The 16,148-nt window shown below is 42.1% G+C and overlaps 1 protein-coding gene across 5 annotated transcripts in view; it reads left to right on the top strand.

Annotated features, from left to right (window-relative positions):
• Window positions 1-5,972: 5,972 nt before the first annotated feature.
• The window catches only part of LDB2 (LIM domain binding 2), a 224,073-nt gene continuing 213,897 nt past the window's right edge, over window positions 5,973-16,148 (top strand). For 4 of the 5 annotated variants that reach the window (XM_075148822.1, XM_075148820.1, XM_075148819.1 and 1 more), the window contains exon 1: window positions 5,973-8,860. In XM_075148822.1, coding sequence (XP_075004923.1) covers window positions 8,729-8,860 — 132 coding nt within the window. In that variant the 5' untranslated portion in view covers window positions 5,973-8,728. The remainder of the gene's footprint in view (window positions 8,861-16,148) is intronic. The other variant, XM_075148821.1, reaches the window with a different exon arrangement.

The raw sequence follows: 16,148 nt of genomic DNA, 5'->3' as shown, positions 1-16,148 counted from the left end.
CTCCTGATGTGGGCTGAGTTACAAGTCAGAGGGAGCTCAGATCTGCTGCTTCTCCAGACGTGTCAGCATCTTTCCATGCTCTCTGCGATATGTGCATGTCGGACATGTTTAAGATGCATGTGGTGTGTTTAAATACTGAATTAGATACATGGTCACTTTTTTGGTCACTGTTTGGATATAGGTCACTGAGTATCATGCCTGGAAGGTATGAGACGTAGAAGGAACAGAATCTATGACATAGAAGAGATAAAGATTTATTCAGTATATATTTTGCTTAGACTCTATTTTTCTGTGCAAAATCATTATTCACTAAAAGGAGAGGCACAGCCAGTCTTTCGCCCTCATGAGCTGGAACATTTTGCTCTTGCAGCATAATCAGCTTTTCCAAGCAAAACTCCTGGCTATTTCAGTCACATTTATGCAGCCGTACAAGGCCTTGGCAAAATTCAAGCACTGCAGAACATGGTAACATTTCAAAGTGTAAAATTTAAATCAATAACTGTACTTGAATTTTAAAGGCCAAATTAAAAAAATGTATTGTGTCTAAAAATATGCGTACAGGTAACTGATTGCATTTTTCACATATTAAGTGCACAGTCTACAACAGTGTAGAGAGTGCATGCACCAGTGATACCCAGAATCTCAATGGATCATATTCAGCATGCTTTCATTTCCTGGCAAGTTTTGGCTTGTGTTTTGCAAGTGCAAAGGTTTAAGCGTAGGATCAAATCTTTGTAAAGAATGGAGACTGAGCTAGAAACGTGAAATAAACAACTCTCGAAAAATCTGTGTAGGAAATAATATTTTCCAACATGCATTTCTTTCCACTATTGGTTGGGACGTGGTGTTTAAATAATTGAATGAATAAAACAGAGTGGCATTGCATGTTGTGTAGTAAGGCATAACTGTTGGTTCAAAGCAACGAGGTGAATGCAGTATAGGCTTTGGTGGGAGCTTGGCTCAGTTATATGATAAAGGCCTAATTGTAAGACCCAAATTAATCCTGCCTTGGTACCAGGCACAGAATTTCTCCGTGCATCATTCCCTTTCACACCAGTTATCCTGTCTGTCCATCACTTGTTCTGCTTAGTTTGTATGTCTGTGCTGTGCAAGATCCAAATACAAATCCGTAAGCCATAATTTCCTGAGGTATAACTACATTTCTGCCACTGACTTTCTCAGTCATTCAGCTCTCCCTTACCTTCCCCACCTGTAAAATGGGGAGAGAGACCCGTATGCAGGAAGTTGCACAGTTTTGTCGTAGTGCTAATCACCACAGTGTCTCTATGAATGTTTATAAAGTGCTTTGAAGATGAAAATTGCCAAAGAAGTGCTAGGGATGATTATTATAAGTTAATGAATAAATTTCAACATGTATTTGATTGCCAGGTAATTCAGAAGGGACTCACCAACCCTTCCCTCTCTTCGAAGAAGAGAAGTTGACAGTCAGCTAGTTGCTAATTAGCACTCAACTGAAATGCCTCCAAAGCTGAGTGCTCCCAGTTGAGTCCTTTAAAAAGTAAGCTTTCAACTAATTGAAATATGCTGAAAGTTGAGCAGTGGGTGAGGTGTGTAACAGGTAAATCAGTATGGTGGAGTTGGGTACGTAGAAGGAATATTAAGCTTTTCCAGGTAAGGACTAGAACTTTTAGGGGAAACACTAGCTAAAATGAGAATCTCTTTTTCATATTCACACATCTGTCCCCCTTCTCAGACCCAGTTTGTAATCTGTCATAGGCAGGCTATGCTGCCATATATTTGTGAGGGCAAGTTAGGGAGGAAGGGTTGCTTACAGATTGTGTTGAAGTCTGGTATTGCTTATTTCTGACTATATTGAGGTGTGGCTACAATGATTCTTGCTTTGGGCTGCGATAGACTTAAGAAATTTTGAATAACACATTGTTTAATACGTTAGAGATGAGTGACTGTGCCACCTGCATTTATTTCATATTTAGCTTGCCTGTAAGGGAAACTAGTGTATAAGAAAGGGGTTCGGACTCTTCAGGTCCTTACCTCTCTGCTGGCCTGTCTGATTTTTCGCTGGAGGGTCAGTCTCCCAGACCATAGTCTGCTCCTGCAGCCTCCCCCCCACTCCTTTGGATTTTTTTTTTGGCTATCTGCCAATGCTATAAACCGCAGTACTGTCTTCTCTGCTGCTGAAGGCTGTTTTCTTCCTCAGCCATTGGGAGATGCCTGCAAGACGCAAATGACAGGAATTTCATCCCTTTCTTTTCCCTGCTTGACTGCTCTGGATTCACCATCCTCAGCATCAGCTCTTCAAGCTTTCTTCAGGAAAAACACACTCAGCTAAACTTGTTGAGCACTTTGGGTGAAGAATCTCAGTTGCTTCAAATAGCGCTTACCAGCATCAGTGATAATCCACCCCAAACTTCAGCAGCGTATATGGGGGTAGAGGGGAAAAAAAAAAAGAAAAAACATGTAGGGTGAGAAACTACCAAGGCAGATATTTAGAAATTATTCATGGAAAAGGAACTCCGAAAGGGGCTACAGGCTGGTATGGATGATATGAAGGAAAATGGGAGAAATGGAGTGAACACAGAAACAAGGGGGAGATGAAACAAAACAAGACAGAAGTGTTCTTGAAGCTGCTGGATTCTGGAAAGCAGCCTTCGTGGTGTCCTCAGAGATGCAGCAAAACCAAGGTATATAAAATCTCTTTGGCGTTTTACTAGTCTGGAAGATGATCTGGTTCTGTCAATGGGCAGGTGTTCTTTGGTATCCTGAAGCTACTGCAGCCCAGGGAAGCTCCCCTTGATGTCAAGGGCTGAATATTTCACACTTGGGACCCCATCCTCTCCTCCCAGCACCTCATGGAGCTGTTTCCCTTGACAAGAGTCCTCTCTGGCATGGTCACGATGTACTTTGTAGTTACAGTGCCCAGGTGTGATGCAGGGTAGGTGGAGGCCTCCCAAGTATGCCGTCCGCTCAGGGTGCCACACCGACAGCACCGTGAGGAGCAAAAGGCAGCCTCTAGTGCTTAAAGCCTAAGTCCCTTTGAGCCAGAGTCTGCAGCTGGGAGCTCCTACAGACCAGTATCCCCTCTGCATTAGGCACAAAGGGAGGACACTTAAACCACACTGAACAGTGGCTTACCGTAGCTTAATCGGAGAGAAGATAAGTCAGTTTGTCTGCTCTGTCTTGGTATGTTTAGAGGGCCCATCACTGTAACACCAAGATAGGATTTGCACCACTTTGAGTTTGTCTCACGTTTTCTTCCCCAGCTCTGTCTGCTGCAGGTGCTGTGCATGTACTGTATGGGTAAAACAGACAGACTGCTTGGTCAGAGGTGGGCAGGCTCCTCAAAGACTGCATTCAGCTGAGCATTCATAAAGTTCCAAGACAAAATTTAATATCCATTTTGATTGCGGACAAAGATGTTGTGTACACTGCAGAATTAAAAAATATTTAAAATCCCTTTTGTGTTATCATCTATTCAGAGGTACTTCTAGCATCATTGGTGAGTGCTGGAGCTGTAACTCTAATTTACTAGCATTAAAGAGTGAAAAGAATTCTTAGAATTGTCATATGTATCGAATTATCATTGTATGTAATGTATGCAAGGTAGGTTGATTTTGCAAAAAGCCTGAAGCATTTAAAAGATGTGAACCCTTCTGGCTGCACTCTAAACTCTGAAACACAGTAGTTTTGGTGGGCCCCACTTACGGATTTTTTAAAAACCTTTCTGATAAAAATAATCATGTCATTTATTAATGACAGAAAAGGACAATTATCATGATCAGAAAAAAAAATAGTCTACATGGAAGAAGCCTGGAAGTGTATACTGAGCCCAGCAAATATTTTTAACAATGGATTAAGCAGATTTATTTAGTTTCCTGTCCACAAATTGTCTGTGAAAGGACAGTGTTTTCCGGAATATGTTTTTTATTTCAATATATTAATATTTAATGCAAACAAATTACAGCTTCTAGATTTCTTATAAATTGCAGGCATCTGGTACACTCTATTCTATAGCTGTAGAAATTAATGGCAGTATTCAGTTCTGAAACCTGTCAAAATCCTGTGTTTGAGCTCAGCAATTGAGCGTATATTACAGATGATGGGGTATTGCTGGTGGTTGTTCATTGTGCATCCCAACTTTTGATAAGCAAATTTCATTTAGTCACTCATGAGCATCCATAGGAAAACAGTTTTATTCTTTTACCTAAGGTCACTCCATCAAAAGTCTTCAATGCTATCTGGTTTTTATATAAACGAAGGACAGTTTGAAAAGGTAGTTTTGTTATTTTTTTCAAGAAACTCATGTTTACTTGAGTATTCTCAAGAAATCTCATTTCAAGTACCTCCAGTTTTCAGCTCTTCATTTGCTGTGTATTTTTTAACTAAGATCAGTCTCTCCTTTCCTGTCTTTTCAACAGCTACAAACCACCTTAAATGTATCCTTATAAACCTGATTACTGACAGAGACTGAACAGTCGACGCATACCAGGGATAAATACAGCAATTACACCTATTTACAGCTGTATCTCTTTTCTGCATTATTATTATTACTAAGTGGTTATTAAAAATAGTGCAGCCTTCAGAGCTGCTTCGATTGTCAGTTTGGCGAAGCGAGGACTGTGCCTTGGTTGCACATGGTGCTTTTGGCAGCGCTGCGTTACGGGGCTGTCGATGCTGCTCGGTGGCATGGCGCGGCGTGGCAGCGGGCAGCGTGGGTGCCAGCGTGGTGCAGGCGGCGCGGGACCCCCTGTGCCAGGGGCTCCAGTAATAGTCACAAGCAGAAGGCAGCACCCGACCACGTGCGACAGCATAAACAGCAGACAGATGAACACACTGCCCTGGTTCATCCCTTCTTGCTCCCTGCTTGTGTCCTGGGGGAAGTCTGCTGTTGGTTTTTGGTCCTTCTATCATAGTGCATCTCAGCTACTCGTAGGTGCTGTGGGTTTCATGCTGGTGGGCGCAGAGGAAAAGGACCTGCACCCTTCTGCTCCACCAAATCCACGTTTCCCCCTGAAATGAAGGGAGATTGTCCTCCAGGGCTGCTCTCAGAGTGGAGTCCTTGACTTACGTGGGTCCTTCTGTTTCTGCCCAGGAGAGGGCAATCTGGCACCCAAACATCAGCCAGCCCAGTGCACCATGTCTTGAGGCTCCTTGGGGTGTCGGGCCTGTGTGGTTAGTGCCTGGCCAGATGGACATGAAACATGGCTCTGCCTCCGCTGGTGGGGTCTGACAGCACCCTTCTCTTACCCAGCTCTCCTTCTTTGGTGGGGATTGCAGGCCTGTGTCCTGGTCCTTCTCTGCTCTGGTGTGCTGCCTCCTTTCATGCCCGGGTGCAGCACCCACGCAGGGGGCCGGGTGAGCCTACGCGGTGCGGAGATTTGAGGACGGGGTAACCCCGGTGGTGCTTGCAGCCCTCCCTTTCTGGGCTCTGAGCAGCAGGATAAGGCTCTCTGCTTTGAGACGCGGAGGGATTCACACATGTATACACCCATGTAAATGCAACTCTGCACACGCTGTTTTTATTTGTAGCAGTGTATATGCAGGCACATAAATACACTCATTTTCGGATTTGGAAAGACTAACTAGTTGCTGCTTCTTGTTTTCCTTCACCTCTTTTCTCCTCTGTTCATAATAAACTTATTTTCCAGATTAAGAACTTTATTGATTATCCTAAACCTTGGGCCAGATGTTTGCCTTTGACCCCACAGCCACTTTGGGTAGCGCCTCGATGCCACTGGTGCCGGGGTTTGGAGCAGCCCAGGCAGCGGGGCTGGCTGCACGCCCCCCAACCGGCACTCCTGGAGAGCACACGAATCTTTAAAGGCGGCAGATCCAAGTGGGAATCGAGATGACACTGTCAGGATCCCTGTAACTTTATTTTCCTTTGATTCTGCCTTCTGTTTTACTGTTCTGAGCATCATGCTGGTCTAGATGATAACAGGCAACTGGAAGTGCTGCCGGAGCCTGTAATTAGCAGGTTCCTACCCTGGGACTCGGTTCTCACCGTTGGGCTGTAGGTGTGCAATAATTTGCCAGTTAATCAATGGGAATTATTAAAATATCATTGCATATATTTGCTTTGCGCTAGACCCATACACAGAAGCTCTTATATAGGGTGTGGGGGGAGTATCTGGGGTTCCCAATCCTGAAAGCAAATCCTACTGCTCATTCACTTTCACTACTCTGAGTTTGTCTTTTTTTTTTTATTTTAAAGCAACCTCTTCCTTTGCCCCCACCTCAGCCAAAATGAAAAATATTAATATTATTGCCATGTTTAACTTCTTGAAACAGTGAATTTTAGCCTACTCAAAAAGTCTTTAAAACAGATACAATTTTCAAGCTATGCAAAATTCCACCTTTTTAATTACAAAAAGCAGTGTGTCCCTTCTTGGGCAAATATGTTTTACTTTGGATTTGCTTTGCAAACAAAGTAAAATCCACAGTTTGGTGGGTTGATTTTTTTTTTTTTTTGACATTTATTTAAGTAGGTGGTACTTCAGCCATAAAAATTGTGTATATTAGTGCTTTAACTCTGTAAGTTTTCTGGTCATTTTGGTTTTAGTCTTTAAGCTAGCCTTGCTGGGATCTGTTAAGAGTACAAGGTAGACGCAGGCAAGTTTTCTCCTAGGTACGTAGCCATGTTAGAGGCTTGTTGTGCGGCCAGCAAACCCTGGCAGAGCGCTGTCACTGTCACTACAGCACTATTGAGCCAAACGTTGTGCACGCCATGTATTAAACTCAGCACCTCAGCACCTGTGATGCTACTGGAGCGACAGTGTAGTGTTGCTACATAGCTGGGGAGCATTAAAAGAGAGAAGTGAAACACCCCATGTATTATCTGTTGGCTCTGTGTTTAGTGACAGAAGCTGTGGGAAGTCTATAAAACAGTTCAATACGTCACTTCTTATGGAAACTGTTATTCCACAAAAGCGTACAGAAATAGTTTTGCTAAACAGCGACTGGTAGGTCAAAGATAAATTGTGATCCAGATCAGTGGTCACTAGAATAAAACAATGAACTTTTGTATTTTATCCTGAAAAGAGAACTCGGGTTTTCCAGATTTAGCCATATGCCAGTGAAAACTGGAATTTTTCAAATCTGTCTTAAAATATTCCTACATTCCGTCGGATTCAAATTAATTTTTTGGCAGTGGGTGACTCCATATCACGCTCAAATATTTTTCGGGATTATTACATAAATTTAGAAAATGTGGTGGTGTGTGCCTTGATTTCCCCATCTGTGAAATGGGTGATCCTGCAGCGTTCCCGCAAAGCACCCCAGCTGAGAACCGTTGTGACTGCAGCTGATGGTTATTCTCTTAATCATATTACTTAACTAAATGTGTTCCTAGAGTGGTTCCATTTGCTTGAATGAATTTACATGAGAGATTAATTCAGTGCTGTTTATTGTTGTTTTTACATTTATACAGTACTGTAAATAATGCCTGATACTTTACAGCTGTGTATAAAGACAGAGTCTGTGCTTCAAGGGCTTTTTTGTGCAGGTAGTTTGAAGGCTCCCCTCTTAAACCTTGCACTTTCCCATGTAGCGGATGAGCCCATTTTGTTTCCTCTACATTTTGAGGACTTTTCGTTCACGTGGTACCCGCTCCCAGCACTTTCCTGCAAGTATGGTTCAACAGATAAAGTTCATCCTTCACCTCCAAAGGGTGCTCACCTCCCCTTCTCCCTCCCCCTCGGGTCCTCCCCCCCAGTTTTGGGTATCTTTCATTTGCAGTGTACTCTAACCGCTACTGGATTTGTGCACAGGAATGATCCCGAAAATAGGGACCAGTCTCCTACCTAGCTGCCGCCACCTTTAAGCCGGAGAGCTGCTTTTCCAATGCTCCATTTGTTTATTTCTAACCCCCGCCGGCCGGGACTGCGGCAGTTGTTCGGGGGTCTCGTTCTCCCACCCGGCTCTCTGTGTTTTTACGTTTTTCCGGGAGGTTTCTGTTACTGGCATTTGACTGCTCTCCATTGTGTGAAGTGTGGTGCAGGGAGGTTATTTCTTTGTGCAGGCTCCCCGGCCATCCCGCCTCCGGTGCGGCAGCAAGGCCGCCCTCCCTCTCGTCCCCCCAAACTGTTGATGCGAGGTGCAAACCCCCGCAAGGCACCGCCGGGGTGGCGAGGGCTGCCGAAGCCTCGCTAGCCCAGCGCAGCCACTTGCAGCGGGCAGAGCTGCGCTGGAGGGAGCCGTCTCGGAGCGGGCGAATCACCAGCTGCAAGCGGCGGGGATTGTCGTGGCCTGTGTTTATGTATTTTGTAGTAATCACATTTCTGACATTACCCGAGCGTGCTCCTCGCAGAGGGTGATTGGCTCAGGCAGCTTTTAAACCACCTATATGCTAACAAGCCTTGCTGCCAGGTTCCTGAGGGGTCCTGGCTGGGAAAAATTAAACCCAAACCTTAGACCTCTGTCAGGCGGAGAGGAAAATTATATTTTTGAACTAGTCTACAGCGTGGACAGGAAATGACCCCTCCAGCAACTGCTGCTTTAAAAACGAGCGGTGGTGCCTGAAGCTATCCAGTCTCTCTCTCTCTCTCCGGAGCCTGTGCGCTCCCGCTCCCTCTCCCCCCCCGTCTCCTGCTATAGAGGGCTCCCACAGCAGTTCCCAGCCAGTGCGTGCAGCCTGGATGTGTGTGTGTGTGCGCGCTGCTACTTTGTACTGTGAAGAACACACAGCCCATGTGCTCTGTATGGATGTTGATGATACTCTGTGTAGCTTGAATCTCTGCAAGCAGGCAAGATGTCCAGCACACCACATGACCCTTTCTATTCTTCTCCTTTTGGCCCATTTTATAGGAGACACACACCATACATGGTGCAACCAGAGTACCGAATATATGAAATGAACAAGAGGCTGCAGTCGCGGACGGAGGTAAGTCCCTCAGCCTTGTTTTCCTGTGCATGGACCGTGGTAGGTTTCAGCCCGAATTCCAGCTGAAGCGTCCCACTAGGCAGTACAGTATATGCAGGCACGAACCCTAATTAATTTAGTAGTTTAATTGGGTAATCCCTCATTATGTTTCCACGCAGAGCAACTCTTTGAGGAGATACCAGCTTAGGCTGAAATCTTGAAATTACAGTGCAGCACTTCAGGGTTGATTATAATGCTGGTCTCAGGAAATTTCTCTGCCTTAGTGTGTTGTTTGCTCAGGATCTGTCCTGCTGGCATTTGCAGCTATAATATTGCAAGGTATCGCTTGAGCTTTTGCACAAAACTAGTTCAGAAATGTTGCGGGTTAAGGGGGACAGACGAACCTTTCTCTGGTTTTGTTTTGTAAACTCGTTAAAATTAAAAATGAATGATAACAGAAAACAGGAGCAGAGTTTTAAAAACTTATCCCTAGGCTGCACTTAAAGAACACATGTTCGGGACAACCGACAAGCGAAATTCATGTTTACATTTAGAATGCAGTTGCTGTTAGCCAGAGAGATGATCGGTTCACGACTTTATCATATAGCTGTCAAAAGTACCCAATTAATGTAAACTACGTTCACTGTTGGTTATGCTTTGTATAATCTGTTAGTGGTTTATACACTCTGGCTTCTACACCCAGATCAGCCACCACAAAGAATATACTGAATGGGAAGGGGAAATACTTTTATCACATAAAGACGAAAAATAGTGGAGGCTGCATCTTGTTATTTACGTGGTTAAATAAAGCACACTTTTTAGTCTGTTGAAGTGAAAACTGTGTGGACTGAATCAGGCTGCATTTCTGCCCATGTGTCTGTGTTTGTGCAGCAAACATTCTCGGTGCTACAATTTTTCATAGTAGTTTACTAGTGGTGCCCTGAAAACACTTTTTAAAAGTATTAATCTTTTATAGTGAATGGCTTTATAGAGGGGCAAATATCTGCCAAATTGTGCTATGAAGCATGGTAAAGGATCTCAGATTGATCTGTGTGTTGTATTGTAATTCTTTAAGGGAACATGAGGTTATCATAAAATAAAACACACATGCCTGAATTGTCAGCTAAGCCATGGAGAATCTGTGACGTTTAATGTATATGATACAGCTAACGAGATGTGACCTGCTTTCTGATTGGGTAACCGCTACGGGGTAACTGCTTTTCTAACACTGTTATCACTGCTAGTCTTAAAACATTGCTGTGGAGTAAGTGGTAAATACACTTTGTGCTGGCTAAAAACTCCAAGCCGCTCATTGCTCCCAAAATCATGGCAACTGTTTGTCAGTTTTGCCCCACGTTGTTGGTTGCAGAGGGTCGCTGCCATTCAGATAGAATGAGGGGGCTTGGGGTGTTTATTTGCTACTGTTTATTTGTCAGTGTCTTGCAACTCTGTTCCTTACATTCTTGTACATATTAATGTAATAATTTCTAGACTTTTTCAAGTGAAAAGAAGAAATATGTATCATTAAATGATTCCTTCAGGGTTTTATATGCAAGCTGTTCTCAAAAGCTGTCAGTGCTAATTTAGCCTTTTTACATATTATTTTAGTGGTACTTTTAATAACTGACCAGTTTCTGATTGCAGCTCCTTTACAAATGTTACACTAGGAAAGTTTTTGAGGGACTTGTGAAACAACTTCCCCCTCCTGCCTTGCTGAGGTGTGCTGAGTTAGACTTCAGCACATTTAATTGCAGTTTTTGCTGGGCACATTCACATGGGTTGTTGTGGGCAAAAAGCAATAACCTACTCTTCCTTGCCATAGTACTGCCATAGGTTTCAGCAGCATTTTACTTTGACAGACAGTGCTTAGTTAATGAAGGCCTCATGCTCCAGCATTCCTTTTATTTGCTAAGAGTAAAAATACTTTTGCCTTGTGATGGTTCAGTGTTTACATTCTGGTTCTCCTTTTCTTAATTTCTGAGCTCTGCGCTGTAAGCATTTTGTTTGTTGAAATGTACTTTCTAGCTAGCTTCAGCTCATCTCATTCACCCTCCAATTAAACACCTTCCTTAATAAAAAAAAATTAAATTAGTTTCCTGGGACACTTACAGTGACTAGGTGTGGACAGCCTGTAAAGAATCATGCTGGCTTCTGAGGCAGGTTGGGAGTGGAAGTTTCACATTAATTTTACGCACTTCCAAGCATGTTTGGGATTGGTAGCTGAAGGCTTCTGGAGCATGTATAACTAGCTCTGAATTTTTTGAATCCAGATGGATGGAGCCCTGTATGTCATGGAAGGAACGTGCTTGTGCTGTGGGTGATACAGGCTTACTGCATGAACGTTTCTCTTCAGGCAGTCTTTGGAATAATGTAGGCACTGGTCTCTGAAGGAGGCTGCTTGTACTCTGTGAGCCCCAGGGGGTAGGTGAGCACAAGCAAAGCAGCTTGAGGGGAAAGGAATTACAAAGAAACTCTCCAAAAGACTGGGGGTAGCAAGCTGGGAGATTCCACTTGGACCCAACTTCTGGAGAGAGCCAGTGGCAAGTGAGGATGCGTTAAAAAATGGGAACCTACAGCTTTTATCCCAAATATATCCTTGGAAAGCCTTTGGGATTTTCCTGTTTTCCTACAGAATAAAAATGTTCTTAATAATCCTTTAGAGTCAGATTCTCTGCTGTCCCTTGCAGTGGTGGAAGTTCCAAGGCAGAGCAAAACGTACATAATTTGATTAAGTTGTACAGAGGATGGATGGAGAGCCTATGAAAGGCGTATCTGTATGTCGTGTCTGTTTTCTCCCCTTCATCTGCAGAGCCCACCTTTGTAGTAAATTCCTGTAGCTGCTCTCCAGAGCTTGCAGGTAGGTGAGAAATGATTCAAAAAAAGAATGGTAGAGACACCGTTAGGGAATCCACCAGTAAATGCCATTTCTGCTCCCGCTCTCCCAGCAGCAGGGTCTACGGTACGGTGGGGGAGGTGGAAGTGGCTCTGCGCTTGGGGACCCTCTCTGAGAAATGCACTGCTTCCACTCCGGTTTGTGTCAGCATTGGGTGGAAGGGAATAGCAGTTGGTGTGAAGGATGTGCTCAGTGTATTAAGCAGACAAAGTACAGAGTGATAAATAAAGGTCATTTAGATGCAGCATGGCTATCTTTGTTGTTCTTGTTTTCTTTAGGAAGAAATGGTAGTCATGAAAATAAAGAATTAGCAACTCTAGCCAGTGCTGGATGTGCAAACTTTTGCTCTCCAAACTTCTTACAACTTTATGAGCTCCTCAGGCAGAACCTACAACGGCCTTTTTAAATTCAGGGTCAGTCTTAGGCGAAGAATTCCAATCACACCCAGGCAGGGGGTGGTTTTATGATGTAAGTACTGGCAAAAGTCCACCACCTAGCTAATTCTTATGTGATCTAAAGTAAATTAGGGAGTCTGAGTTACTAACTAGTGTACAGGAACACCTTACCTTCCTTAAAAGTTGTTCAAAGAAATCTAATCTGGTAATACTTTTTTCTAAATGGAAATTAATACATGCTTTCTTAATAATAATTTGGGAGCGTCTAGTGCCATTTTGTAATGCATCACCAATCCTGATTTAAAGAAGTAAAATGAATATTTAAATGTTTAATAATCTCTGGCAGATATAAAGATAAATCTTATTTACTTCTATCATAGTTGATTAACTTTCTGGTTAACCAAAATGCAGCTGTTTCCTTGCTCTGTGTGTGGTTTTAAGGATTTCATTACCATTCACTCAAACTCAGTTTATCTTAATATTTTTACGTCTGTGTTAGTTTAACATTTCAAGAAAGCAATCCTGTTGTGGCATAATCAGCAGTTTCTAAAGTTCTAGGTAGCAATACACAACATAGGTAAATTTGCTTAAGTATTTTTTCTGTTTTTCATAAAACTTGATGTTTAAAAAAAAGCCTCTTTTCCTCTTTGATGTTGTAAATCCTTTTCTGTTCTAATTTTTAATCATTTGAAATTGCTCACACTTAAAAGAAAACAAAAGGTGATTATATCTTGTATATAATTATTTTTCAGTAACATTACAGTGCATTGTGGATAGATCACTTAAAGTTGCCGACAGTTCAAAGTTTGAGGCGTTGCTTTATTGCCAATAATCAAAGAAATGTATCAAGCCTTTCACTTGTTTATTTAGTTAGAACTTTTGTGTATCACAATACATTAAATTCACCTGTATCTCTCTCTCTCACTACAAGAGGTTATGCTTTACATCACCATTATATGCAAAACAGCTTTCCTTCTGGCTAAGAGAGCAGTGTTTTAAGGGTGACTAGGGAACTTGATTAGTAGCATATTTGTTTTAAAGACAATCAGCTTAATCAAATCATATTAAACTCCTATTAAACTGTATAGTGAATTTAACAAAAGTAGAGATTTCATGATGGAAGAAAATGTAAAGAAAATTAAAAGGAAAATAAAGGAGGGTATTATGATTATTTAAAAGCTACTAAATGAACTGGAAGCTTACATAGACATTCATATTCAACCAAATATTTAAAACAAATCAAAGCAACACAAAATTTCTACAGTTTAATGGAAGTCTCTTATTTTACTTCCTCACATTGTTATCTGATGAAATAATCTTTTCTTCTTCTTCCTGATGCATTTTTATTAGATTAGTCATAAAAATCTATGTTGTGACATCACGTTTGTTCACATAGCAACTTAGTATCGCAAACAGATCTCTCATGTTGTGTACATAAGTCTGAGTTTGTCCAATGAGTTTGTTTTGTTGAGGGGAAAACACATAAACTTCTGTCTCAAAGTATTTTTGACGAAATATTCTTTCACCCACAAATATACTGATACTTAGCAATTCTAGGAACATGAGTAGAGTATTTTAAAAGAGTACTTATAAACCATGCTTTGCTGAAACTAAAAGATCAGTTTTAAAAGAAAACCCTTGAACTCCTTTAGGCAGACACTGACTTCAGAATGGATTCAAGGCTTTTTTTACTGATTGTCTTTTATTTCATATAGTTTTTTCATCCCTTTTAAAAATTTCAGTTGCAGCTGTTTTCAATTAAAATTGTTACAAACTAACAATTCTTATGAGGCTGGGGGAGAAAAAAAAGACTTCCTTTCCATGCTGATCCTTAGCTTACAATCAGGGATGTCTTGCTGCTTTTCTTCCCCCTAAAGTTATAATATAGAATGTAAACTGTACGCAAAAGGAACAGGGAGCTTTTAGGGGCAGGGGCTGGTGAGGGGGGAGAGACAGTCAGTGTGAAAGTGTAAAAATGGATCTCCTCTGCAAATCACTCTGATGCTTACTAGATCATTTTCTATAAAGAAACCTTTTCAACCCTTCCTTTTCTCTTTTTCATTCTTTACTCTTTAAACCATAAATCCACTCAAAAAAACTTAAACTCGGTCTTTCTGTCATGTAAACAAGATTTACTATGCAGATCCAGTCTCAAAAATAGAAGCCTCTGGATGGTGAGAAGGAACAAAATAGAGATCATAACAAGGGCCCAGTCCTGTGCTCTTATTTAAGCTGGAGTTTTGCCTGCAGTAGGATTGCAAGATCAGATAAAAAAAAATCATTTGTTTTTGGTATATACACTTCTTTGTTTACAGAAGAAGAGTATGGGTAGATTGCTAGACTCATTGCAATATTTTTAGCTGAACTCCTCACTTCAAATGGTATCTTTTGTATCTTTTTGCCAAAAGTTGCATATCTGCTGTAAACAGGCATTCCAACCGTGCCGATACTTTGGTTGGTTGCTTCCTCCCCCAGAAGAGCTTTCTTTCCTGCACTGTACTGTGTAAACAGGCCAGCACATAGCCTCAGTTTTACTGGATGCTCTTTTCCAAAAGTTGTTTCTGGACTATTTGAAGCCTCAGAGGCGTGATCCTGGCAGGGACAAGGTTGCCCCAAAGTGGCTGATGATTAGTCTCCGAAAGAGACTGTGGTAGGGCAGGGCCTGTTGGCCAGGTCTCAATGGTCTTATTTATTAGGCAAAAACAGTAGTGAAAGAAACCTCCCCAAACCCCTGCTGAAATCTTCTCCCTAGGCTTGTGTCTTTCTTTTCCCCAGTACATTCTTTCTGTGTTTGGTCACTCTTAGAATTTCAGAGAGAAAGCACTTTATGATAGTCAGAATACTCTTTCCATTTCTATTACATTGTGGTGGACAGCCATGCCCTTCTAAACTAAAGCCTGTAAGTTACTGGTCTAGGCTGAATAGTACACTTGGTACTCCTGAGGTAACTGGGGATCAACTAGAACCACCTGTGGACCATAAACCTCAGTATGGGAACAGTTGGTGCTTCTGGAGACAACTCTGGCACTGGTGTGCCTTATGGGGCTAGTGAAAAGTCACTGGAAAAATGAGACTAAACGTGAACTAAACGTGAACTAGGACTTGGTGGCTTTCTAACCCTATCACCTCTTCAGGACTTCTGAGTGTTGGTAGTGTAGAGTCTTTGCAAAGGCCATAAATTTTACAGGAGCAGGCTGTCCCTTCCATGAGACTTAGGTTGTCTTGGCATCACCTTGCTGTTTGTACACCATTGTCAAGGCGACATACTCATGATGAAGCTCCTGGCCAGGGTGGTGTTCCCAACTGCATCATACAGACTTGAAGCATGAGACTTGAGTGTAGCAGACTACTTCTTTATGAATAACTCTGATAACCACAGCCAAAATATAAGTATCAGACTAGAACTTCTCCCTAAGGTCTTTCTGTTGTCAATATTCGCATCCAGGTCCTTGGCCAGGGCAGAGTCATAAACTCGCAACTGACACAGTAAAGCCATAACTTTATGTAGGTTTCTAAATGTACTTCAAATCTACTGCCTGGTTATCTGCAAACTAAATAGTTAGATCTTTCCATCCTTCCAAGTAACTAATAAATTAGAACATTGCTGTAGTATCTATCACACGTGATCTGCAATACCTGCTGATATCCATCTTTCCTGATTCTAAGCCACAGAGTCAGCTTGCCAAGCATAGTTAGCTGAGCAGAAACATTCAAATCTGTCTGTACCATTTGTGTATGTGTGTTTAAAAAGGGAAGGGGGAAATCTAATCTCTGGATATAGTTTTGCCATCAGATTACTCGCGTACAGCAGATTCAATATCTGTCCAGATCCCGTCCATTTTATACACGTGCTAGCTGCAGACTAGAGCATCCTTCATGACCCAGAAGAATTGCACAGGTTAGTTGGATGACCTTATCTGTTGCATTCAGAGGGCAAATAAAACATTATGTGTGTATAAAAGTGATCATATTTGGAAACCCCTGATTAAGGCAGACCCAAGAATAGACCTAATCGTAGATC

Source organism: Calonectris borealis, chromosome 4 (genome assembly GCF_964195595.1).
Source record: "Calonectris borealis chromosome 4, bCalBor7.hap1.2, whole genome shotgun sequence".
In the NCBI taxonomy this organism is placed as follows: domain Eukaryota; kingdom Metazoa; phylum Chordata; class Aves; order Procellariiformes; family Procellariidae; genus Calonectris; species Calonectris borealis.
The sequence above is the reverse complement of the archived record's forward strand: the minus strand, read 5'-3'. Positions and strand labels throughout refer to the sequence as shown.